This window comes from Ammospiza caudacuta, chromosome 6 (assembly GCF_027887145.1).
Source record: "Ammospiza caudacuta isolate bAmmCau1 chromosome 6, bAmmCau1.pri, whole genome shotgun sequence".
In the NCBI taxonomy this organism is placed as follows: domain Eukaryota; kingdom Metazoa; phylum Chordata; class Aves; order Passeriformes; family Passerellidae; genus Ammospiza; species Ammospiza caudacuta.
In genome coordinates this window covers 58,948,731-58,975,024 of record NC_080598.1, presented here as the reverse complement: position 1 = coordinate 58,975,024, position 26,294 = coordinate 58,948,731, and the positions used below count along the sequence as shown (strand labels likewise).

At 42.2% G+C, this 26,294-nt stretch overlaps 1 protein-coding gene across 1 annotated transcript in view; it reads left to right on the top strand.

Moving 5' to 3' along the window:
- MTHFD1 (methylenetetrahydrofolate dehydrogenase, cyclohydrolase and formyltetrahydrofolate synthetase 1) overlaps positions 1-26,294 on the top strand; it is a 40,501-nt gene extending 14,207 nt beyond the window's left edge. Inside the window, exons 9-28 of the mRNA XM_058808004.1 lie at positions 3,739-3,866; positions 4,508-4,605; positions 5,149-5,322; positions 5,836-5,972; positions 6,266-6,312; positions 8,590-8,697; positions 8,799-8,873; positions 10,731-10,833; positions 11,984-12,060; positions 13,016-13,156; positions 15,710-15,778; positions 16,301-16,412; positions 16,594-16,733; positions 17,131-17,172; positions 18,183-18,283; positions 18,997-19,174; positions 19,541-19,648; positions 20,840-20,992; positions 24,880-24,983; positions 25,165-26,294. Coding sequence (XP_058663987.1) covers positions 3,739-3,866; positions 4,508-4,605; positions 5,149-5,322; positions 5,836-5,972; positions 6,266-6,312; positions 8,590-8,697; positions 8,799-8,873; positions 10,731-10,833; positions 11,984-12,060; positions 13,016-13,156; positions 15,710-15,778; positions 16,301-16,412; positions 16,594-16,733; positions 17,131-17,172; positions 18,183-18,283; positions 18,997-19,174; positions 19,541-19,648; positions 20,840-20,992; positions 24,880-24,969 — 2,081 coding nt within the window. The 3' untranslated portion in view covers positions 24,970-24,983; positions 25,165-26,294. The remainder of the gene's footprint in view (positions 1-3,738; positions 3,867-4,507; positions 4,606-5,148; positions 5,323-5,835; positions 5,973-6,265; positions 6,313-8,589; positions 8,698-8,798; positions 8,874-10,730; positions 10,834-11,983; positions 12,061-13,015; positions 13,157-15,709; positions 15,779-16,300; positions 16,413-16,593; positions 16,734-17,130; positions 17,173-18,182; positions 18,284-18,996; positions 19,175-19,540; positions 19,649-20,839; positions 20,993-24,879; positions 24,984-25,164) is intronic.

Genomic DNA, 26,294 nt, shown 5'->3' with positions numbered 1-26,294 from the left:
TGTGTATCAATGCAGTTGCTAAGCTCATGAATTCTGTTTCCTTGGTGTCTCTGGTCCACATGGACTTCTTTCTCCTCTAAGTCTGTCTTAAGTAGTGATGACAACCTCTGGCAATGCCAAAGTAACCACTGGTCTGAAGCACTCTCCTAAAGCAGATCAGAGGCAGTTTTGATTCAGCCTTCAACGAGGCTGATGATTAATAGAGGAAAGAGGAGGCCTATGACATACTGCAGCAGAATATCCATTTAATTTGCTCCAGCTACATGGTGAAGTCTTGTCACTGTTGTCACTCTGGAGCTCAGGGCTTTGCTGTCATTACTTCATGCTTGGATCTGTTGAAGCAGATCCCTTTGAAGTACAGAAATGACAAGCAGTCTCTTAAAGTAGCTGTGGATTTGTTGAATCACAGCATTAACTTCTTAGGCTTGAATGGTTGTTGTCTTGAAACAAAGCAGATTGTGCAAGAGTATTGGTGACAATGGCTCAGGCAGAGAATAAAGTGCTTTAACATAATGGATTTTAGGGTAGGGTTTCACTTAGCTGCACCTTCCTTATAAAGATGCTACAGACAGTCTGGCAATTTCTGTTTTCATCTCATTTTAAATCCAAATTACAGATATTGAATGATATGGAAAATTAGTCACTCTTACTGTGCTACACCCACAAGGCTTTTAAAAAGTAGTTTTCATAATTAATCAGTCATTTTGTTGCCATTATTTAACAGAATGTAAAGAAATTTCTGTTCAGTGGTCTTGTTACTCAAAGTTGACATTAGGCTGCTTTTAAAAACATTAGTCCTCTATCTAATTAAAAAGTCATCTGCTGTTCTGTTTGTTGCTTGTTGGTTTTGTTCCAAACAACCCAAACTTGGGCTATTTGCCAAAACCCACAAGGTCACTGCTGATGTGCATGAAGCAGAATGGGCTGGAGTCTCCCCAGCTGACATGTTGCAAATAAAACCCCCATTGTGTTTCTGATATATGATGGTTTGACCTTTTCTCAGGCTTTATTTGAACCTGATGTCTGAGGACACACCCCTGTTCCTTTGCAATCAGCCTGCCTTGAGCAGTGCTCTGACATCTGAGCTTCTTGTGCAGCCAGCCCAGTCAGTGTCACATGGAGTACCCTTAATGGCATTGAGATTTGATAATTGAGACTTGATAGAGTTTCATGGAAACTGTCACATTTTAAATGATGGGTATTATAGGCTCTGGTTTGGTTTTTCTTTTTCCTGTGGTTTTCTGAAGCTGCTGAGTTTTCCTGACTTTTTTCCCCTCTGTTATGTTGAGAAAAGGTTTTCAGCTGAATCTTTTGGGAAATGAGTACCAGAATTGTAGGAATTGCAGTGCTACAGCAAGAGCAGCAGCCAGCTTGCTGCCTTCTCCAGCCAAGTCACTGTGCAGATAGAATATTGCTGCTGGCTGTGATGGTGCTTTGAATGCGATGGGGTGAGAGCACATGCATCTTACCACAGGTGTAAGTGCACCCAGCTCTAGGTGCCTCCCAGGTGCAGCTGGAGGACATGGCAATCTCTGGGTATGCCTTTGGTTTGCTAGTCAGGGTACCCCATGCATGCAGATCCCAAACTGATTTGATATACCAGGACATTTCCTTGTGCTGTCCTGCCAGGCTGGAGTTAGCACAAGTTATAGCCATGTAGCACCATACAAGTGCAGCTGTTGTGCTTTTGAATGGAGGATGGCCTGAATGCTCCAAGGGTGCTGGTTTGGAGGCTGGAAGAGACACTTGAGCCACATCTGGCTTGGTGTACTGCAATTAACAGAATTTCCTTCACGTAGACAGAGAGGAACAAGCAGTCTCCTGATACCTCTACTAGAGCAGGCAAGTGCCTCTTACTTTCCAAAGTGGGTTGTATTGGTCAGTTGGAGGGCTGGTTCAGCAAATACCTAGGTGCCTTTTTCCAGGCCTGTAGAAATTGCTTAGCTGCAGAAAGGGAAAGCAGTGCAGGTAGAGGATATTCCCAGAGATGACAGTCCCTGGAAAGTCCCTCTCTGAGTCCTGATGGAGGAAGCACCTCTGCTCACAGTTGCCTGCTGTGGGATTTTGCAGCCCTGGCTAACAAGAAGCCATGAGAGGGGAATATGAGAGCAGCTTTTTTGCAGCATGGTTATAGTGTCAGATACTCCCTGTAACTAGTTTGTATTTTTTAAGAGTGGGATGATGAATATTGAAAAGGTGAAATTATGGGGAGAGATGGCAAGTATTGTGTGTGAGCTTTCTTTCAAAAGAATATTTTGCAGGTAATTGAAGAGCTGTGCTCTGCAGTGCCTGTGTGAGGTGCAGATGCAGGGACTGGGGGTTTGTCTGGCCTGTGCTAATCTCTCTGTCTGTGGAACAGATGAGGCAATTTGGAGTGCCAGCTTGTTTTCCTTGTTCTTGGGCTGAGAGCCTTCCTGGCCAGGATGGCTGATGAGCCTGCTTGGCATCCTTGGAAGAAAATAAAATTACATTATTTACTGTTTGCAGCCTTAATTAAATTGGTCTCTAGGGAGGAAGGCCAGGCTGGTCTGCAGTTCAGGCAGCAAACTGACAGCAGGCTGCAGAAACACTGGTTACCAGCTGTGATGTTGTTCAGGTTTGAGCTTTAGGGAGAAGCAGCGTTGCTTAAAACACACAGCAAAGCATCCAAGCTGCTAATTGTCAGTAACAATGCTGCTAAAAAATAATGTTGGCTTTTGTTCTCTCTTTGGTTTTAACATAATCTGCTGTTGGGGAGTTTGGTTTCTGCTCCACTCCTCCCCCTCACCAGATGTATATGAAAGTTAGTGATTGTGTTCTGTTCAAATACACACTTATTGTATGCAATATAACATTTCAATACAGCAACATTAGAATCTATTTTCAGATTTTCACACTGGTTAGAAGCTCCCTAGAGTCCTTTATCTGAAGTGAGAATCTGCCATTCCAGGAGCAACTTCAATTTTCTGGTTTCATGTGCTGTAATCAGTGACTTCCTTAGGTGACTGTAGTAGTTTATTAATTCATTTTGTCTGTTCCTCTCTTTATTGGGTGAGTTTAAAGGTCACCACTGGAAAAAAGGACTATGTCTGCTTCTGAACTGTCAGGTCATAGAGTGCAGCAGGATATAGCAAAATACATTGCCTGAGAGAAAGCCTCAGTAGAATAATCTTTCTTAAGGCACCTGTGAAGTTTGTTTTGACAAGACTGATCTCTGAACTGCAGTATTTACTGGGCCATCATTAAACTAGCAGTGATAACTGAAAAGCTCAGCACTTTCTGCCTTCAGTTTCTGTAAAACCAGGTGATTTTATTCAGTAGTAAGGCCCAGATGCCCTCCAAAATGGGACAGAGCAAATGTAAACCTGGGGGTTTGGAGCAAGTCAGCCATGTTTCATGTCTCACCTCTTCATGACTGTTGGTTTATATCTCATTGAAACTGCCCTGTGGGCAATGAGCCACTGAGAAAAGACTTGCATCCTCCAGGAAAGGGAGATCTGTCTGGCTGAGGATAAGTGGTGCTTAACAGGAGGATGTGTTGCATGAGCTGTTGACACTCTGCAAGTGAAGTATGATGATAACAGCTTCATCTTGTGATGTTGTCTTAGCTGTTTTATCTTTCTTTGCAGCTTCCTGGGTACTCAGCTTCTATTTTGTTTGCTCCAGCAGAATTAAAGACTTCAGCTTCAGTCAGTGCTGTCTCCTCTGTTGCTGTGCTGAAATGTGATGTGTAACTTACTTTTCTCCTTAAATCCCCAGACAGCACAAAGGCCAGTGGAAAAAGAGTTGTGGGAGATGTGGCATACAATTCAGCAAAGGAAAAGGCTTCCTTCATCACCCCAGTTCCTGGTGGTGTTGGGCCCATGACTGTGGCCATGCTAATGCAGGTACTGAGCAGACTGTGGTCATCTCCTCTGTTTGCTTTGGGGGGTGTTGCTGCTGCTGACCATCAGCACACTGCCAAAGCTGCTGTGCTCCCTTCTTGCTCTTGAAAAACCTAGTTAGGATTTCCAGCTTCTAGTTCAGATAATTTGGATTAAGTAAAGAAGATGATGGACTTCAAGGAAATGTTAGAACAGAGGTTTCTGGTTGGTCAGTTTTGGGAGGTTTTTTAGGGGTTTTTGAGTGTGGTCTCTCAAAACCATAAGAAATGGGACTGTCTTATAATGCTCTGGCTGTAATCCTGAAACCTTCCTTAGGGTGACTGGATCAAAAGGAGAGTAGCAGTATAAACCAGCTCCCTCTGTTTCCATGCTTTGCTGAAGAAACCCTGCTGACACAGAACATCAAAAAAATCCAGCACACTGAAAGATCAGGAGAGAGATAGATATGGTGGGATTGTTTTCTTTTTAAGAAAACAGCAAGCAGAATCTCATTTTGTATTATTAGCAAATGCTTTAATAAAAGCACTTTTGTTTAATCCCAAACTGAGACAGATAGGAAGGGCAAACCTTTGTCTGGTCTCTTTGTTAACCAGTGCAGTTCATGCAATGGTGGTTGCTTTAATGCACTCACTTGCTTGTTTTAGAGCACTGTGGAGAGTGCACAGCGTTTTCTGGAGAAGTTCCAGCCTGGAAAATGGACCATCCAATACAACCAGCTTACCCTAAAGGTGCCTGTTCCAAGGTAATGCTGTCAAATTAAAGCAGTCTGAGGTCTTCCTGAGGAAGCAGAGCTAAGCTGCAGTGGTGCTGTGATATCTCTTGAAGTGCCTTGAAGTCTTCTTGGACTGTCACAGACTTTAGGCCAGCTAGATGATTGCTGATTCAGGAAATAGTGAAAACCTTGTATTTTGGAAAATTTTCAGTCTAGCATGCCAAAACAGTAGTATCTTCAAATAGGAGTTGCTCAAATCCCCAAGGAGCAGCTGAAAATATGCAAAATACCATATGGGATCATAACACATTGCCTACAAAAGGCATTTGGGGAAATGGAGAGGTTGAGGAGAGGGGTTGTTGTTTGTTTTGGCCTTTTTTTATTTTTAGAAAGGCAGCTCTGAGAATGTGTCTGTTGTAGTGTACCTGATACTTGCGGGATTGATTTATTTAACTAGTGGGGGTTTAAAGATTGACTTCTGAAATATAGAGTGTTTGTAGTTTATTCCACACAGAAGCTGGGAATTTGTGGAAGTCTTTGTCTAATAAACTCATCTTGCTCTTTTTCTTTAAGTGATATTGAAATCTCCAAGTCCTGCATGCCCAAGCCCATTGAACAAGTTGCAAAAGAAGTTGGCCTTTTCCCTGATGAGGTGGAGCTCTATGGCCAGACCAAAGCCAAGGTCCAGCTCTCAGTGCTGAAACGCCTGCAGAACCAGCCCGATGGCAAATACGTCGTTGTGACTGGGTAGGGGCCTCCTGAGCTGACACATCACTTACAAGATGAAAAGAAATTTTATTAGCATGGCTTGTTGTTGGATTGTCTTTTGGTGGGGTGACTGTATGGGGTGCTCTGGTTTTAGTAAATCACACTGTGAAAATGTAGTAGCTTGGGAAGTAGATGGATCACTTGTGGCAAACAGTGGGGATGTAGCTTAACATTTCTCTCCAGCAGATGAATTGTTTTGGTCTGCAGGTCAGGGTTATGAAGGGTAGACTGGTTCCTAGCCAAACTTCCCCTGGTCTAGTAGTCTGCTTTCAGTAGGAACTAATAAATTGTTTCAGAGCAAAGTTGTCAGCAGTTATGTGATAATTTGCCAGTCTCCTTCCAGTTTTGAATTGATGAAGATTAGCTGAAGTGTGAGCCAGTTCAGAATTTGAATTCTCATTAACTGCAATCACTGGATGACTGTTATATCCCTGGGATTTGATTCTCACCCACTTCAAGGGTGTAATTGTCTTTTTTGCTTTGTTGCTGCAGAATAACTCCCACTCCCCTGGGAGAGGGGAAGAGCACCACCACTGTTGGCCTTGTCCAAGCCTTAGGAGCCCACCTTCACCAGAATGTCTTTGCCTGTGTTCGGCAGCCTTCTCAGGGGCCAACTTTTGGCATAAAAGGTATGATTGTTCTGTTGCTTGCAGTTGGCCTAAATAGACAAAGATGGCATTCAAAAATACTATTCTACTTCTCTGCACTGTAGTTTTACATTATTTCTAGTTACAAGTGCATTTATTTTATGAAAAAAGAGCTTTGGGTAAGTTCTTCAGTTTTGTCTTCAAGGTACTGTGTTGGGACTTAAACTCAGCTGCTCAGTGGTAGCTGCCCTGTAGGAGCCATTAAGCAAACAGATGAAATAGCACTGGGCTGGAGACACCTGGATTGGTGTGGTCTGACTGTTGTCTCTCTGCAGGTGGAGCTGCAGGTGGTGGCTATTGTCAAGTTGTCCCAATGGAAGAGGTAATTCTTTATACAAAGCCTCATTGCCCTCACAGCTCACAGACCCTGAAGAGATACTGCAGTCAGATAACTTAGAAAATGTATGAGTTTATGACCTAGTGTAGCACTTGATAGAACTGGGTGCTTGATTTCAGCAAAGCTTGTTTATTTTTAGCAAACAACCATCCTTGTGTCGTTTCAGAAATGTGCCTTCATGGTCAGGGAACTTCATAGAGCTAGAAATTCCCAGTTCCTCTCTTCCTTCCCCTTCTCTGCCTTGAATTGCTGTGTACCCTGGAGCAAAGTACATCCTGTGCCTCATTTTCCCAGTGCTGAAATGAAGATGATAATGGCTTAATGAATTTTGGAAGAATATTGCATAGTTCTGTCAGCTGTAGTGGCCACAGACTCTTTCTGTGAGCTGTTTTGGAGTATTTGTGTTTTAGATTACTAACATGAACTGGGAAAAAGGAATTTGGGAATCAGCAATGCCAAGACCTCAGCCTGTGGGGGGCTGGCACTGGAGCATATTTCTGGTGTGACTTGGCAACAAGTAAAATTCTGTGTTTGGAGGCAGAGAATTAAAAAGCACGTGTAGCATGTGCTCTCGTGCCTCTCTCAGCTCTCAGAGTAATTGCCTGTAGAATTCTGCCTTTGTCTCATGCATTGTAGATTGACACGGGACAATTTCAGGAAGAAAAGTAAAAACGATCAAAAGGAGCTGTTTGTTCTAATTGATGCAGCAAGTCCATAAAAGATAAAGATGTTCAAGAGGCAGAATATTGATTTAGTCACGTGCCAAGAGCATGTGTGAAGAATAAATGTGACAGGAAAAATAACCTCCTCCTCTTTGGGAATGTTAGTAAGACAAGCCAAAATACCTGACTGTGTGCTGCAGTGGGAAACAGCCACACTCTGGGAGCCAAAGTGGCTGGAACGACTTTTTAAAGTATGATCCACATGATACAAATACACAGAGTTTTGTGGGAGTGGTTTAGTCAATGCATGCCTGGTAAAACTCACAGTATCTGGAGTCACTAGTTAAAATAATGACCTTGATACATAATTTAATAATTCTGCATGCAATTTTTATCCTATGAAAAAAAATAGCAAGTGAAAAACTTTTGAGTTCATACTGCAGAACAAAGGTAATAATAATTGCTTCTTGTTGGATGTATGCAGAATGAGAACACAATTATCATTTACTGATTTGGATTTATAATCAGTGTGTGACTAGCTGCATTTTGTTTTGGCTTTGTGGGTTTTGAGACCACAGTAACAAGGCTTCAATAAAGTAGTGTTGTAAGGTATTCTGTCATATCACCTTTTCTAATATCCCCTTTTCATCTTCTTCCTTTGCTGTTTGGCTAGAGATGAAGAGGGTTGTTTTAACCACAGCTTTTACTCACCTGCCATAATCATTGGATCATTTAGGTTGGAAAAGACCTTTAAGCAAGTCCAACCACTCCTCCAGCACTGCCAAGCCCACCACTAAATTGTGTCCCCAAGTGCCTCTGCATGTTTCTGAAATACCTCCAGGAATGGTGACCCCACCACTTCCCTGGGCAGCCTGTTCCTGTGCTTGACAACCTTTTCCATGAAGAAATTTTCCCTCATAGCCAATCTAAATCCTTCACCAGCTTCACAGCTACAGTGCAGCCAGATAACTCATGTAGGCAAACCCACTCAAACTATGTTTTAATGAGATAGAACTAAGAAAACTACTAGCAGTGTCACTGTGTAGTACGTGGTCTACAAGCTCTGCCTGTGATTCTCTGTTTGGGTGGTTACCTTAAGCAGAGCTCCGTGCAACCACAGAGCTCCACTGCTAGTGCTGCACAAGGTTGTTAGTTCCAGTTTAGCTCAGACTCCCTTGTGGGAGCAGCAGCCACTTCAGCTAGTGTATGTGTGAAACCTGCTGTGCAAATGAGGGGGTCAGTAGGAGGGTGAAGGAGGAGCAATGCAGAACACAGAGTCTTCTGAGTGGGGTCTTTTAAGGGCCAAGGAGCCTGTGAGAGCTGTTATGGTGGAGGGGAAAATAAAAAAAAACAAACAACTTTTTATTTGGGAGCTTTGTTTTAGAAGTTTGTAAAATGACATGAGTGTGGGGGAGGCATTTTTATGTTTTAAAGAAATTCTTTCCTCTCTTCCACATACTGCACTGAGCAATCTCTCCCCCTCCACCCTCACCCACTTTAACATTACTATTAATACTCCTCTTTCCATCTGTCTACGGTGAGTTGGAATAAATGAAAATTGCAGCAGGATGAGGTAACTGATATGTTCCATGTCCTCTAGTTTAACCTTCACCTCACTGGTGACATCCATGCCATCACTGCAGCCAACAACCTGGTCGCTGCCGCCATTGACGCGCGCATGTTCCACGAGCTGACTCAGTCTGACCAGGTACAGTCCTTCCTTACCACGTGTGTGACCCCAGCCCACTTTGGCCAGGCTGTTCTGGGTGTGCCAGCAGTGCTGATTAAATGCTTGTTTCATTTTGCAAGGCTCTCTACAACCGTTTGGTGCCGTCTGTCAGTGGTGTCAGGAAGTTCTCAGACATTCAGATCCGAAGGCTGCAGGTGAGCTCACTGCTTTCTCCTTGGTTTCTGGTTCCATTTACTTATCCTTTAGGTAGGCAAAGCTACATTACAGAAACCCCTGTGTTGTCCCTTAGGTCATTCTGCTGGCATTTGTTTTTTGCACAAAGTGTGCAGAAGTGTGGTAACCCTTCATACAGCACAGAAAACAGATGTAGGAAGGGGAGGAATCATTGCTATAACTCTGTCAGATACTCTATGATTACCACAATGGGAAGAAATAGAGCTTAGTGTCCTTTATTAGTGGTGTCACTTCAGTGTCCTTAATGCAGTTTAAGAAAGGACCAGAATCAGTCTCTGTACCTAACACACAGTTACAGCTAGAGATTAGTGGCTCCCATGTGACAGTTGTGTAGATAATGCAGCACACAAAAAAAATGCAATTCATAAAATTCAGCACAAAAAGAGAACATACAGAATTTTCTTTGTTTTATCCAGATTGAGAAAACAAAGAAAAATGAAAACAACCACCTGTTCTCTATGTGGCCAATTTCTCCTCTACAAAAAAAAAAAAAAAAAAAAAAGGCAAAACCAAAAACCACAAACAAACAAAAACCAAAAACAAAACACGAAAAAACCCACAAAAAAAAATAAAAAAAAAAACCCCAGAGAATTCCCAGTTAGATAAGTAGCCCTGTCATTGAATGGCAGTCCCTGAGCAGCCCACAGCTCCTCTGATTCTCAAAACTTAAGGGCATGTGCAAGTTCACATTGGCTTCTGCGAAAATGAGGATTTGCAGATGAATAGTTTTGCACTGGGCTTGAACCTTGCAGCTAGGAGGAGAGACTGAGCCCTGCTGAGCTCATTCAAGGTACAAGCCTGTTTTGTACAGTGTTCAGGCTGATTCAGTTGCCCATTTGGAAGTCAGGAGCAATAGTCAGACTACTTGGGAAGGTACAACTGATATATTAATTGGCTATAATGTCTTAAACCATTAGAGAGTGTGTGGTTTGCTTCCATTGCTGAGCAAGAAATGATGTCATACTGCTTGGTGTTCCTGATGGACTGCAGGGAACTCTACCCTAACCACTCTTCTGGTTATTAAATGTCAAGATGCGAACAGAATGCTAATACTCCAGAAAGATGGTATCTCTGTCATTGTTGTTGTTTATTTCCTTTTCCAAATGATATGCTTGAAGAGGAAAAGAACAGACTTTCTTCTTCCCTGCTGTTCTTCAGAAGAAAAATATGACTTAACTGTCTGGTTAATTAAAAAACCTTGCTCGTTCATAAATCAACTGTATCGTTTCCCTCATGCCTAAGCTTGTGCTTCTATCAGGCTTCTTGAGATAATTCTTCTCTCAATTAAGCAACTTGGCAAAGTGCCCATCCTCTCAGTATGTTCAAGATCAGCTTTCTGGGATGCTGACAGCCTTGTGACTGAATTGTTTAATTCCTCCTTTGTGCTGCTTTAACCAGCGTGCTGAAAGCCGTGCCTTTAAATCCGTGTGGCTGTGTGCAGCGACCCCAGGCAAACTGAGGAGAAATGGATGTGAGCATGTGAGGCTAATGACAAGGACAAGGCGTGGAAGGAAGTGCAGAGCTGTCTCTTACTCTTTCTGTAGGTGCCTTGCACAAAGCTTGGTGACACCCTGCCCTAATGAGCTCCATTGTCTGCCTTGTCCTTCCCAAGCTGGACAGCAGCAAACTCTGTCCAGTATATGCTGATATGGATCATCTTAGGTTGTTGTGGGGTCTGGAACAAAGGGTCACAAAAAGGCAGCCCCTCCTTATTTCTGAATGTGCAAATGCTGCTGCCAAATCCTCAGTGGTGCAGTAAAAGGTTCATTTCTGTTAATATTTTCACTCTACCTCTTATTTGTCTTTTCTTCCCATAGAAACTGGGCATTAACAAAACGGATCCTATGGCTTTGACAAAGGAAGAAGTAAATGCATTTGTGAGACTGGACATTGACCCAGGCACCATAACATGGCAAAGAGGTACTGGAGACATTAAATAAAAGAAAACTTGTCAAAAGAGACATTTGCAGTTGCAGCTGAAACTGTGATTCCTGGGAAAATGGGAAAGGGGGCAGAACTGGTTCCTCCTTCCCCAGGTTTGGTGGGATAGTTGCCTGCAGCTAGGATCACATATCTGAAGGGTCTTACACAGGGGCTTGAATCTGCTCTGAATTCACAAACATTGAGTTTGCTAATGGTGACAGTTTGTGTTTCTGGATTTGTCAGTCACTGAGAGAGCTGAATTTGGCAACTGTAGCCAACAGCCTTTTTACCTTACTGTTCTGTGAGTAAGAGGGTTCTGCTCTGGAATTAAACTCAGTTCCAATCTGCCCGCTTGCTCTATCAGGGACAGCAAACAAGACCAGATTTTTTTAAAGGTTTTTAAGGATAGTTGAAGGTAGAATCATTCTCTGGTCTGGCAGATTAAACATTTCACTGTCAAAAGAATTGTAAAAGTGGACTTTTTTCCTGAGCTAGACTCCAAATGTATTGCTTTTTCTTCTTTCTTTTAAAATACAGTATAAAATGTATTCTCCAGAATTTGCTTCATAACCTCTAATGAGACTAAAGTAGTCTCCCTCATGGGAAATACTTCATAAAACATTTGGAATATTTCAAGCATATAGAAGGAAACAGCAAATTTAAGCCAGTGTTTCATAGTTTGTGTTTCCAAGGTAATTTGACTTAATGGAGCTGTATAAAACAATTCTCACTAAATAATAGTATCTGACCATTTTATCACTTAACTTTTAAAGTGTTAATTTTATTTCTCTTTGACTGCAGTAGTTTCCTGGATTTATATTGGTTAATGATGGTGAAAAATCAATTGGAATAACATTATCAGTTCTGCTTTTCAGAGAAGCTTTGGTCTGGTGGTTAATGCACACAAAGGGATGCAGACTCCCTCTGAATGCAGTGCAGGCTCTGGTGTATCTCTGGGTATCTTAATTTCATTGCAGTTTTTGTCTAAGAATCATGTTGAGAAGCACTTGCCATTCTTTAGGAGAGGATGATTTCTCAAACTGCCATCTTCTCTTCATTGATGACCTGGCTGGGTGTTTGTCACAGGGCAAAGATGAGAATTTATGGCTTGGCAATGTGACATCTTACCTCTCTGCATTCCTTGCAGTACTGGATACAAATGACAGATTCCTTAGGAAAATCACCATTGGACAGTCTGCAACAGAGAAAGGCTTCTCACGGACGGTAATTGTTCCCTTTTCTCACATGTTTAAAAAGTGCTTTGAAAAAGGTGTTCCTGAAGGAGGTTTAGCTGTAGCTCCAGTTATTTTCATCTTTGACCATTATCTTGTTGAATAGAAAGCAGAAAGTCTCAACTGAACAGTTAAATTTTAACTGTTCAGTGCTTGATTTTCTCTTCCCTCCTTCCCTGTTGTCTCCCCAGTATTGGCTTCCCAAACTGGGATGTGTGTGGCATTACAGTGGTGCAGGAGTGCCCTTTGTAAAGCTGGTCATGACAGTGGTTCATCTTCACTACTGCAGGTGTTTTGGGTGGGGTTTATCCAGCCAAAACTAGACACAGAATCTGAGCTTGTCTAGATTTATTGTATAATCAATAGAGTAAAAGAGGAAATTGGGCTGTGACTCCCCTCATCCCTTAAGTAACTGTTACATTTATAGTTCAAATGAATTGTGCTCAGAAAAGCCTCTTTCTTTTCACTTGAAGTGTCCTTAGGGTCCTTAGCTTCCCTAAGGTGGAAGTGTCTGCATTTTGTCAGATGAATTTTACCCTACATTTCCTATAGAATCTGTTTTTTCTGCTGGTGGGCTTTTTGTCTTTTACTGTATTGTTTAGCAATGATCAGATGAGTTAGTGAGCTCAGTCTTCAAAAATATAATTTGTTAGTGTTACGTGTTCTTACATGAATCACTAATGTTCGTGCCAGGAGAGACACGTAATAGCAACAGAATGAGTAGGTTTTGTTTAATTTTGCAGGAAAAAAAATCCAGTTTAAAATGGCCAAATGAAAGTGTTCTGAGAGCAATGCTTTGGATTACTTGTATATTCTATGTCTGTATTTTTTTCTTTCTTTTCTTTATTACAATGGTGATGATTTGCCTTGTTTCAAGAATTGAACAGAGGCAAGAATTGCTGGGAGGGAATCTTAATGAGTTCATATCCTTCATTCATCTCTTGCAGGCTCAGTTTGACATCACAGTGAGCAGTGAAATCATGGCAGTCCTAGCCCTGGCTGATGGGTTGGATGATATGAAAAAGCGATTTGGCAGAATGGTGGTAGCTTCCAGCAAAAAAGGACAACCAGTTACAGCTGATGACCTTGTAAGAGTCATTGCCATTAAATGCCTTTTCCTGTTATTTCTGAAAGTCCTTGGATTAAAAAGCAGTGAGATAGTTGCATGAAAAATTAAATAAATTAACATATAGAAGAGCAAAGATAAAATCCTGGCCCCTGCAGTTAATGAAGGTTATTTTCCTTCAGTGTGGCACCTTCACACCTTATCCAGAAAAGGGGGTGTGTGTGACCTGGGCAGGGACAAGGGTCCTGTGGGATGTGCTGTGTGTCAAGTTGCACCTGGCACCAAAGGAGTTACAGGGAAATACGTGGTGGCTTCTACATAAAAAGCATGTTTATGAATCAGGACTCAAAATGCATCCTGCTGGCCATCCTGTTTCTTAGGCTCCCTGGAGTGAGGAAAACATTGAGCAGGAGCAAAGTGTTTGCATATTCAATTAGAGACAATGAAATATCTTCTTCTGGGAGTCTGTGAATGCTATAAAAGCCAAAGCATTTGCAAAAAGTGTGTGTTCTCTGTAAGGCAGCCTTTGATGAGGGACACAAATGTTTAATTTCCCTTCATGAAATGGTGAATGTCATAGTGCTGGTGATGCCTGTTACCAGTGTGTAAAGCAGCCCTAAGCAGCCATTTCCAGCTGCAGCACTGTTTTGCAGCTCTCCCTCCAATAATTGTTAGTTCTTGGCAGGTCTGTGGAGTGTGTCAAACAGCATTTTCCCAAATGGTGCTTCAGCATGGTGTCAGGGCAATGCCCTGTGTCCCAGGCACTTCTTCCTGACCTGTGTCCCCAGCTAGGTGGGACAGGGCATTAAGGCTTACCCAGCTCTTGCTATCTTGCTGCAGGTTTTTTGTTTCCTTATATTCTGGGGGGGATGTGAGAGTGTTGTTTGTTTTACTTCCTCCCAGGATCGGGCTAAGAAACAGTAGATGGATGGCCTGACTCTGGCCTTGCAGGAAAAGTGCCTGGCTGGAACAATTTATCTGTAAATCCCTATGTGAGACATTGGTTGGGAATGAGAAAGAGCATGAGCCAAAGTTCTGTAGGCAGCTTTGAGATTTTAATTCCTACACCTAGCATGCTGCCAGTTTAACTTGAGTAACTGACTTAAACCCTTTTTCTGGAAAACAAGAGTGTTTCTTACTGCCCATCAGCCTTGTAGGCAGATGGTGCTTGGCTTGGGAGTTTCTTTGACTTTTCTGTGGAGTCCAGGTGATAGAAGTCTTTCATCTCAATTTTTTTTTAACTTTTTAAAAAATCTAATTATATTTAATTCTCTCCATTCCAATTGCAGAATGGAGGATGGTATCAGACATCCAACTTGTTCTCTGGTTTGTTATGTTTGCACTTGATGGCAGCCAGTGGCTGATGTTGTTAGGGCCATATTACCCTCTCCTCATGCAGGCAGAAATGTGATTGCAGAGACCAGGCTGGGTCCTGCTGCTGTGATGCAATCAATGTCATGAGTGTGCTACCAGGAAGTGCAAAAAAAATCTGGGAAGGAACATGGAATCAAAAACTGACTTCAGGTTTTAGGGATGGGATGTATGAAGTGTGCTGAGCAACGCGGGTCTGAAATGTCACCACGGAAATCCTGCTCTGCAGTTTTCATTATTGTGGAGATGAGTGAAGTTTAAAGCTTTTCCATTAAATGTTAAATAAGCTTTCATGTGGCAAGATTGAAACTAATGAAACAAAGCAGTGAATGTCTTAGAAAGAAATAGTCTTTCATGTCTTTGAGTGCTGCAATTCAGTTGAAATTGAAAGGGAAGAAAAAGAGATTATGGGTCAAGGTTTTCATAACTGCTGTGAACATTTGGCTCAGGACTCACGACAGCAATCTTAGTTACTTTTTCAAGTGCTGGATAACAGCTGGTTTGGTTTCCACTGGACTGTCAGTCACAAAAATGGCCAAACCCACATCTTTTCTTCCCAAAGCACATGGGGATGAAATCATAAACTTTCATTGCTCAGGAAGCAGAATTCAGCAGGGTACGTGGCTGCACCTGGGAGGAAATGTGGGCTCCAATGTTTGCCTTTCATGTCAGTCTGGTTGTTCTCATCAGCATAAAGGTTCACTTTCAAAGTTATTTCTGCACAAGAGACTTGAGCAGGATGTAGCAGGTTGTTATGACATTTTAAGGCCAGTATGTAGACAAAGTTGCTGAAAAGAAGGAAGAAAAATCCAGGATAAATGGACCTACAAAATCTAAGAACATTGCTTTCTGCTGCTGCATGGTCTGCAGTAAACCATACTTACTGAGAGGTTACTGCCTTGCTGCTCTTACCTGCTGACCTTGCCATAGCATTGAAACATGAATTAATTGTTCTTTATTCCTTTGCTACAAAGTCATGGCCCAGCAAGGTCACAACCAAGAGGCTGCTCCCACCAGCAATCACAGCTCCTCTTACAGGAATGTAAAGGTCATTTTTGTGCTTTGCCCTGACTGGAGTTCGTTCTATGTTGAGCAACTTCTGGTACCAAAAGCCCTTGAGGACAAAATCAGAGCCTTTACACTGCATAGGAGCCATCTCAAGGTCTTGGTACATCTGGGAACTGATTGTCCTTTTTTCTTTTAGGGAGTAACTGGAGCTCTGGCTGTCTTGATGAAAGATACTGTTAAACCAAACCTCATGCAGACACTAGAGGTGAGCACAGGTTATTTGGTTCTTGGCTCTGAGAAGGCACTTACTGATTTAGTTAATTCATCACAGTCAGTGTGGCTCTGCTCAGCTCAGAGTTGGGGGTTTGCTGTGGTTTGTGCTCAGGGCTGGGTTCCTCCTAGGTCTGCCACTGGCATATGGGATGACCCTGAGCAAATGCACTAAAATTTGCTGTGTCTTTGGTCTGTTGTCTTTAATGTCAAGAAGTGTTTTGGGAATTTAAATGGTGTGGATGAAGGAGAATGACAAAGAGTTGCTGGGATTTAGCCATCCTTTTCCTAAGCGGATTAATACCTCCACTTGTGGAGATTATTATAATCCTGTTTGCCCTGTAGTCCTTATTGCTGATAACAAATGTCTGATCAGAAGGCTTTAAGATCTGTCTTCTAGAAGTGTTTTTCTTTGCTTTCAAATACCACAGTACTTAGCTCCTGACATGCTGCATATTTGCAGAATTGCACTTTCTGATTTCCTCTTTCTCTCTCTCCTGCATCCCCCTTGTTCTAGGGAACACCAGTGTTTGTTCATGCTGGACCTTTTGCCAATATTGCACATGGGAATTCCTCTGTGTTGGCAGACAAAATAGCATTGAAGCTTGTGGGCAAAGATGGTTTTGTTGGTAAGTGTGGGGTATTTTGTTTGCTTTTTGTTTTGGAGGGATCTGCCTTTTTTTATCATTACTTTCTTTAGGCTTTTTAAATTTTTTTTTACCCTTGGAAGAAGTTTCTGATTTATATTCTCAGACTATGATTTCTCCACCCAGAAATCCTTCACAAAGTTCTTTTTATTTCCTACTCTAGTTACAGAAGCAGGATTTGGTGCAGACATAGGCATGGAGAAATTCTTCAACATCAAGTGCCGCTATTCTGGTCTCCGGCCTCACGTGGTGGTGTTGGTCGCCACTGTCCGAGCTCTGAAAATGCACGGGGGAGGACCTGCAGTAAGTGCTGGGGAAGGTTTTCAGTGGGTCTGAGGGGGTTTCCTGTTGTTCTGTTCCAGTCACTTAAAGCCTTGTAGCATTTGAGCAGCTTGAAATTCAGAGTTGTAAAGGAATTGATATTTCCCTGTTTGTCAACAGCCTCATTGTAGTATGTTCCAGGTTCATACCTGTTTGTTTTATTGCCCTAGTGAAGTGCCTGCGTGCTGGGCCACTTGTAACAGTTCCAGAGTGAGTCATGTATTTTACCATGCAGTCTTTTTTTTCTTCCTTTTATTTTCTCTTAGAAATAAAAAGGATCAGCATGGAGTAGAGTGTTGTATCTTGATAAGAATCAAGTGGGGATTGCTGTCATGGATAAAAGTCTTACGGGACTCCATTTCTTTCCCTTTTTCCACAGGTCACTGCTGGGGTACCTTTGCCAAAGGAATACACAGAAGAGGTAATCTTTAAGCTGTTGTGACAGTGGACCAGCTAACTGGCCATGACATGATGGTGTCATGCAGTGCATGCCTGGATTACTAGTGTGTCACTTATTTAGCTGCCACAGAAAGGCTTCTTCATGCAAGCTGTAATGTTCTTTTTTTTTAAATGTTACCTTGGCTCTACTTATTCAAATATTTATTGTCCTTGACCTAGCCAGTGTTCAGAGCCTTTTTTCTCCTTAACTCACTCTGTATGCTCAGTTTTTCATAGTAGTATCTACTCTGTTTCCCCAACCCTCTCAATGTGGAGTAATTGCTTAGCTGAAATATTGTCTCTGAAAATATCCAGAGTGCCTCTCTAATTACTCTCTTCTTAGCAGCAGATTTTGTTTTTATACCCCCCTCATTTGCAAGCAAGGAAAGTGAACTAAAGTCTCACCTTCCATCCCTATGCCTTGAATGGTTGTGTACCCTTTGGATAATTGATCAGACTCTTTACATTGCTGCAGCTCGTTCTCTCATGGAGCTTCTGTATATATTATCCTTTGCATAGGAAGGGGTGAAATGTCTGAATTTCCAGGAATAGTCTCTGATGCTGCAAAATGTAAATATATGTAAACTAAAAGCTGTTGCCACAGACTTCAAATGGATTTCATGAAATTCACTGCTGGTGATATTTAATATATAAAGAGAAATGTGTCAGAGAGGAAACTGAGGCTTTTCTGTGGGGAGTTAATGAGAACAGGCATTAACTTTTTAAGCGTAACAAAAGGTGATAAATAATGTTTTCTCTTACCTTGACTTGGGAGCTGAAACCAGTGATCATCAGAAGTAGTCACTCATTTTCCTGTCTCCTGTCCAAGAGCTTGCAGTGGTCTGGACTGTTCCAAAAGCAGCACTGGGGATTTGCCTTTGTGGTTTCATTCCCATTTGACATTTTTACCGTTAGTTTCTGGTTTAGTGGGTTTGGAAAAAAAGTTTCCGTGCCCCTGATAAAATACACTTTCTGCTTGCTGCTTCTCCACAGAATCTTCAGCTGGTGGCAAAAGGCTGCAGCAACCTCAACAAGCAAATCCAGAACGCGCGGATGTTTGGTGTCCCGGTGGTCGTGGCTGTCAATGCCTTCAAGTGAGTGAGCTGGGATGGGGAGGTGCAGGGTGTAGCACTGTGCCACTTCATGTTCTATGTTTGACACAAACTCTCGTTCTCAGTGCTGTTGATGTGTTGTTGGCAGCATTTCCATACAGTCATAAAATCACAGAATGGCCTGGGTTGGAAAGAACCTTAAAGATCATCCGGTTCCACTCCCCTACCATGAGTAGGGATACCTTTCACAAGACAAGGCTGCTCAGAGCCCCAGCAGCCTGGCCTTGAACAGGAACACTTACAACACTTGGGCAACCTGTCCCAGTGCCTCAGCACCCTCACAGTAAAGAATTTTTTCCTAGTATCCAATCTAAACCTACTCTGTCAGTTTGAAACCATTCCCCCTTGTTCCTGTCACTACGTGCTCTTGTAAGAAGTTTTTCTCCAGCTCTCTTGTAGGTTCCCTTCAGATACTGGAAGGTCACAGTTTTGCATTGTTGGAAAATGCATGAATTGGGCTCTGCATGTTGTACTGCACAGCAAACAACCACTGTGTGGTCTTTTTATGCAGTAGAGGTACTTTGAGCTGTGGTGTTAAAGCTGAAGACAGCCAAGGAGGAGGCTGTGGTGGATAACCCCTGTGCAGCTTTCTGCTGGCTGTGATTTCTTGGGACACATTTTGATCTTGTCAAGAATGAACATTAAATTAACTGTGTGTGCATCCTGGTACAAACATGCAAACTTTCTCCTTGCAGGACAGATACAAAGGCTGAGCTGGCCCTTGTAGTCCAACATGCAAAGGAGGCAGGAGCATTCGATGCTGTGGAGTGCAGTCACTGGGCAGAGGGAGGGAAAGGAGCCCTGGCCCTGGCCCGAGCTGTTCAGAGAGCATCCCAGGCACCCAACAACTTCAGGTTCCTCTATAATGTGGAGGTAGGAACTTGCACTATTGCAGAGATGCTTTGTTTATATCAGTTGGTTTCACTAGCTTAAGTTGTTTGGGGCTAAAAGGCTGCCTGAGAAATTGAGAAGAAATGTGGTATTAGAACTGAAACATTGATTGCACGAGTCTCACAGACCTAGTTAGTCAGTTCTTACTGTTTTGGGTACCCATTGAAATATTGAAATATGTTTTGAAAGCTCTCAAATTACTCTGTATTTTGTTCTACAGCAAATGGAATTAAGCCTTATGTCTGTAGAAGTGCACTTGATGATGTGTGGAGGATCTGAAACTGCTGTGATGCTGCAGGGCTTTGTGCCCTGGCCACGCTGACTTGCCTGTCTTTTTTGTTTTTCTAGCTACCTATTGTAGACAAGATCAGGCTTATTGCCCAACAGGTCTATGGGGCAAGAGACATTGAGCTACTTCCAGAAGCACAGGAGAAAGTTGCCCTGTACACCAAGCAGGTGAGTTTTCCACACCACCTAGTAGCAGTGGTGCTTTCCATTCAAAATCATCATACTGAACAGGGGTGTTGAAGCTGTGTTACAAGGGAATCTTCACTCACATCATGTCCTTATCCAGGACTCATTAAATGTTGCTATGGCAGACAAAGAAAAGGATGTAGGAAAGGAGAAATTGACTTTGTCTTCTAGTGAAGAAGACAGAACTCACTCATGTGGCCCAGTACCACCCATCTGTGATAGTTTTGGGGAGAAGGGGTAGGAGGATTTAATGATCTTTCCCTGCTATACTCTCCAGTCTTTCAGCATTTAGAGAATTAGGGAATTACAACTCATTACGCTGGTTTTAAATAGTCTCTGATTATTTTTCTGTCTTGTTCCATTGAGATCAAGTTCCACTAATCAGTTTTTGATTCCATGTGGATTTTTCTCAGTCACAATTATTTTGGGGAAAGAGTTCTGTGGGTTATACAAGACTTAATGTAGAAAGTTTTTTAAGTTTTGAACCTACCATCTGGTTGTTGAATTCAATGTTTTCAGGTTGCGGTGTTGCTTTTGCTCTTCTTAAATGTGAAATTGTTGTCAATTTACCTGCTTCTGCATTATTGAAGGTCTTTGAAGAGAAAAGCAATGTGAGGACTGGGAGTTCATTGGCTTCAGGGTGCTGTAACCAGTTTTCCTTTTGCAGTCCATTTACTACTGGTATATAGAGCTTCTCACTTTCGTGCTTCTTATATATTCCTTTACAAGTCCATCCCAAAGGCATGCAATTGCCACTTCCTCACAACCTGCAGTTGTATTGATCAAACACTTCCAATTAACTGACTTCATCTGAACAAAACTTTAACTCTGAGCTGTTCAACATTTCGGGAGGAGAGTAGGCTGAAGAGAGTTGGCTGTCAAGGTTGTATATCCGACACTTCCATACCACTAATTTTTTCCTCAGCTGGATGTGCCAAGGGACGTGGTGGTTCTTTCTTTAGTACTTAATGGAGGATGGGGAGAGAATTTGAGAGAGAAGCAATGGGGATGTAGCATGATCAGTGGATCTGACAGGCTGAGGATGAAGCACTTGTTGGGGAATAAAATGCCTGATGTCTGCAGAGAGTGGCACAATAGAGCAATTAGATTTTTGTACTGGAAAAATTACTGGTTTTTCCACTTATGTCATTCATTTTCTTTCTCTTTTCCCAGGGATTTGGAAACCTGCCAATCTGCATGGCTAAGACTCATTTGTCATTGTCTCATGACCCTGAACAAAAAGGAGCACCTACAGGTTTTGTTCTGCCAATCCGAGACGTTCGGGCCAGCGTTGGGGCTGGGTTCTTGTATCCCCTGGTGGGAACGGTATGTGGCAGCTGTGGGTGAGGGAAAAACCTCATGTGCATTCCAGGAGTCACTTTCTGTTACGTGTCCTACATTAGGAGAGCCCTTGTCATTTACACTTGGTGTTTTAACAGTCCAGTGTACCAGGTGCCTTAATAGGGGCTTTTCTCAGGGGGAAGAGGGAGGCTGAAATAGACCATTTCACATTTGAATAATTAGCAAGCCCCTGCTGTATTTCTCAGGTCCCACATCTCTTTTTCTCAGTTTTGAGAAAAGGGTGAGCTCTGTAGTTTTGTGAGTTGCAGGAACAGCAGGCTGGTAGAGGGAGAAATCCTTGGCCCACCTGGTTGCTGTTGAGGCTTTCCTTTCTTGGTGAAACACTTTGCAGGTGACCTCTGTGTACAGCTGGGGATCAGGGCACAGCAAGCTAAGCTTACAGAGCAGATGTCTCTGGATGAGACCCCTCCAAAGCAAAGCTGAGCTCTGCTATCAATCATTCATCAGGCTCCCCTCCTCTTTGGTTCTCATGGTTTTGCTGACCATCTGTTTGCTGTTCAGCCTGCAACAATTCCAGCAACTCATTTCACTGTGCCCTTCAGTTTTTAGTTTCTGTTCTTTGATATGATTGACATATTGTCAGCTGAGAGGGGAGAGAGTAGCAACAATGGAAACAGGATCCTGGAGCAGCTTTGTTGTGAATTGCCTGGCAGAAAGAGGAGCTGTGTGCAAAATGAGCCCACCTTCAGGTTTGCATCTCTAGAAACAGCCCTAGGATGAAAGGATCCACTGGAAATCTTACCTGGGGAATCTCTTCTGGGCAAATGTTGAGCAACTAGTTAGATTACCTTAGGGCATGAGGCAGGTGGAGCAAGCAGCTCTTCTTCATGTTTACTAGCCCTGAATCTTTTCCTGAGGTCTTCATTTCAACATGTTTGTTGTAATAAAGTTTTAGAAGCATTAGGGTGCATGACTCAGTTGATGAAGTTTGCTGATTTAAGAGTTGGATCCTTTCTTCCTTCAAATGCTAGCTAGAGCCAAATATTGGCTGCCTTTTTCTTTGAATTTTTTTTTTTTTTTTAAAGGTAGTTAAGGTTTCCAGATTATCCAGCATAAATAAGGTAATCACATCCTGATTAAAGTCTGGCTCATCCATGTTCTAAAGACTAATGTGTGTTTTGGGATAGAATGAAAGATAGCATGCCTGTTCCTGTTATAAATGGCATTTTTTGCAAGCCAAGATTTAGTCCAAACAATGATTTATTTTATTATTTATTCCATAAGCATTGGAGAAGGAAAGGGTACACTGCATTAATGAGTAAACAAGAGGGAGATGTTTTCAGACATTAAAACTAACATTTTGGCTCTTTTTCTGATGTCTTCAGTTTCTATGGAGTTGGACTTTTTCCTTTCTGCTCCTGTACCCATTTCCTAATGTTTTCTTGGCTATGTAGCAAATCATGGTGTTAATTCTGCCAGAGTTAACAATAAGTCTTCTGGCTGGGACGTGATCACTCTTCTGTGATGTCTAAAGCCCAGGGAATGGATGTCCTTTTGAGAAACAATCTGGGGCATTTTGAATCAGATCCTTATTTTAAACCCATTCAGCAGGGGATGTGTTAGCCTCAGAATAAATTTTAGGCAGCAGCCATTGAACTGTGAGCTGAAAATGCAACCAATATGTAGCTCTATGCAGAAGCTTTTAGGATAAATGTGAGGTGAAATTAATCACTGGTGTGTGCCTATTCTTTTTATCTGAAGTTAATCACAAAGGCACATCATGTTTTATTTTTTTCTCAGGTTCTGAGGTTTAGAATTTTCCTTTCTGGCTTAAAGTTGAAACTGTTGTACCTCCATGAAATGCTGTGAAATTTTTAAGGAAATACAATTTCAAAGGTTATCTAGATTTAAATGAAATAAATCATTGGACTCAGATTGATTTGGTTCTTTTCTGGTGCTGCTGCTGAATTGAAAACAATTCTGTTATTCAGCTCTGTTTTTTAGATCCTAAATGTCATTTATTTTGAAAAATCCACAAGAGCAACAAATATATGTTTGGTTGGTATTGGTTTTATTTGAAATCATGCAAGGGGTTTGATTATACCCAGGTGGTCTAAGTTTTTCTTAGAAGTAAATAGTGTGAATTGCCCTGTGTTCCTTTTGAGCACATGTGGTATTAAAGGGGAGGAGGATAAATGAGAAAAAGTTCATTCCTTCAGCTCTGAAAATAACTGCATGAAGCATTGTAGACACTTGTACAGAAAATTAGTAGCCTGGATGGAAATTATTCTGCACTGCATGGAAATTTGGGGTTTGAGCAGACTGCCTTGAAGTAATAGATAGCAGAGTAGCCACTGTGGGCTGCCCTCTGGATAGGAAAGGAGGAAAAATTGACTGTTCATTTCAAAATAGAAAGTGCAAGAAATGGCAAAGTCAGGCACATTTTCAGCACCTCCTACTCTATTGAATGTCACTCTCTGAGCTCCTGCTGTGGCCCTCTGAATCTGGAGGTGGAGATCTGCAAAGCTCCATGAGTCTCCAGTGGTACATAAATAAATAGGAAGTTTCTTGCTCTTCGTGGCCAGAGACTGAGAGCTGAGAACAGGAAAACCCCTCTGGGCACTTTGAACCTCTTAATACTTCTGTGAGATGTTCTTGAGAGCAAAATATTTATACAGCTGAGCACAAGGACAAGGAATGGGGGTCCTCTCTGTGACCCTCTTCTTCTCTGTCTGGGAAGGCAGTGGCTCTCATAAAAAGCTAATGCAGCCCCAGAATTCATTACAAAGAGGGGACTTTAGTGATTGTTACCTCTGCATAACCCATGAAAGACTTGCAGTGGTACAGTACATGGGGGACTGGTGTTAGCACTTGTAAATGGCTGAGGAAAATGGGCTGGGACTCCAAAAGCTCCCTGACCAATTTTGAGAACTGCAGAAAAGACCTCACCAACAGAGCTTTGCCTTCTTGCTGCTTAGCTTATTATCAAAAGGAAGATGGGGAAGTAATTTGATTAGCGTGCAAAATACTTGCTCAGGGAGAAAATACCAGGTTGCCAAAGAGATGTTTAATCTAATGGAGACAGGCATAACAATACTGACTGTGAAAGCTGAGGCAGGGTGATGCAGATAGAAAATGAGACCTTTCAAGTTCTCCCTTTTTATAAAAGCATTTAATGACCATTGACACAAGCTACCAAACATGGTCAGGGACCCTTGTAGAGTCCATGTTCAGCCTGTGTGTGCTGCTGGGCTAAATGCTGCCCCAGGGGAGGGGAAATGCTGTCAGCTGCAAGGATAAAACAGGTCAGGTGTAGTTCCTGCCAGCCTTGTTCTGCATCCCTGAAACTGGGTACTCAGCAGTGGGACAAGTGCAGAGGACTGGCCTGAGGCAGTAGTGCTGGCAGCTGCTTTGTGAGCTTCAGTTCTGCCTCTGAACAGCCCTTCTGACTGTGTTCAGTAATTATTCCTAATTATTTAACATGTCTAGTTCTAGATTCTCAAGGAATTGTAATCAACTGAGCCTTTACAGCTGGCAAAGTTGTATTAAAATTTGTATCTTCACTTTAGTACTCAGAAAACTTCAGAAGTAATTGTCTCATCACAGCAAAGTCCATAAACACTCCTTCAACAGTGAACTGGTCAGCTGCATAGCCAAGTATTTTGCCAGATCTTGGGCTCAGTTACTTGCAGCTGCAGAAATCAAACTAAATCCTCAAAAAAAGCAAATCTTCGTATCTGTTTACTGAGCCAGGAGTTTCTAGTTCTCATGGGGTGCTTCAAAACAATCCATGGCCATCATTCTCTGGTCTGTTGGTGTTCAGGAGCTGTTGCCATCCAAGTCTTCAGTGTTGGATCTTGTGCCCAAAAATGCTGCCACTGCCATTTAACATTGTGTCTCTTGTTGTCCAGATGAGCACTATGCCAGGACTCCCTACAAGACCCTGCTTCTATGATATAGACCTGGACCCAGTGTCAGGAGAAGTAAATGGGCTCTTCTGAAAGGAATGATTAAGGTTGGTGCCTTCTTGAAAGCCTTCAATATTTGGGCTTTATTTTTGCAAAGATCTTGAGATAATGGAGTTAAGCCAATCCCATATTATGCCATATGTTTCCAAATGACATTTCATTATAATTCAGCCTGAAAGTTGCCTGCAGTACTATATAATAGTAATTAAATTTTATTTTTGTTTTTAGCTCCCAGAAGAACACCTGATGAGTCATGTAAATGGAACTGTGCTCTGATCTTTTTTAAAGTCAGAATAAGACATCAGTGAGAATATAGTGCAAGAAGTGACTGTAAGGAGGAGTACTGAAGAATCAACCAGTAACTTTTAATCTGTAATAATTTTTAAACTACTGCCTTCCAAGATAGTTGACACTGAGCATATAAAGCAAACTTCCTCTGCAAACCTCCCTCTTCATGATTGTAGCTGAAGCAGAATACAGAAGCTTGGCTTTAATGACCTCTTTTGATTCAGTGACACGATTTTAATAATTAAAAATCCTAAAGCTGGAGCTGTTTGAAACAATCTTGGGACTTTAATTGTCTTAACCATCAGGGTTTTGCACATGTATTATCTTTAGAAGTCTTGCTGGCTGCAGTTTCCCCTTTGTGGAATCCTCTGTTCCTGTTCTCACCACGGGAGAGCTGCTGTGCCCTGGCACTGCTCCAGTGTCACTTGAGAGGAGCAGGGAGAATCCCCTTTGCTCCCCAGGGCTCTCCACAAGTGCTTCCCCTGCCTTCTGCTGGGAGTTTCTCCTGCAGGCACCTGAGCCACATCAGAGACAGCCCAAGCCCAGCTGTGACTGCTGTGTTCTTCTCTTCATGGAATGAAAGCTCTGCAGAGCAGATCTGGAAGGACTGGCCCATATCTGTGGCTTCTGCCAAATGTGTCCTTGGAACCATTTCCTGCTCAACCATAAGTGCAGTTACACCATTGACAGGCCTTGTTTCACATGGTACCTTTCTGATCAATAGAGAATGTGAATAGTGATCAAGTGATTTGTAGCAGGTTTTATCAGCAGGCCAAAAATCATTTTGTAACATGAAGATAGCATTGCTGCCAATTTTTTAACTAATACAAATAAACTGGCAAATACTTCAAGTGCTTTTTGGGTTTTAATGTATGCACTGAGATTACTGAATTAGCATTTATTTCTGTGATTAACTACACACAACAGCAATCATTGTATTGACATGTAGGAGTGATTATTGCAGTAATAAGTAGCCTGCAATGCACCAGGGTGTGTGTGTTTTAATCTGGTTCCTTCCCTGGATGATGTATGTTGTCTGTAGGAAATAAACTACCTGAATTATTCTTGAA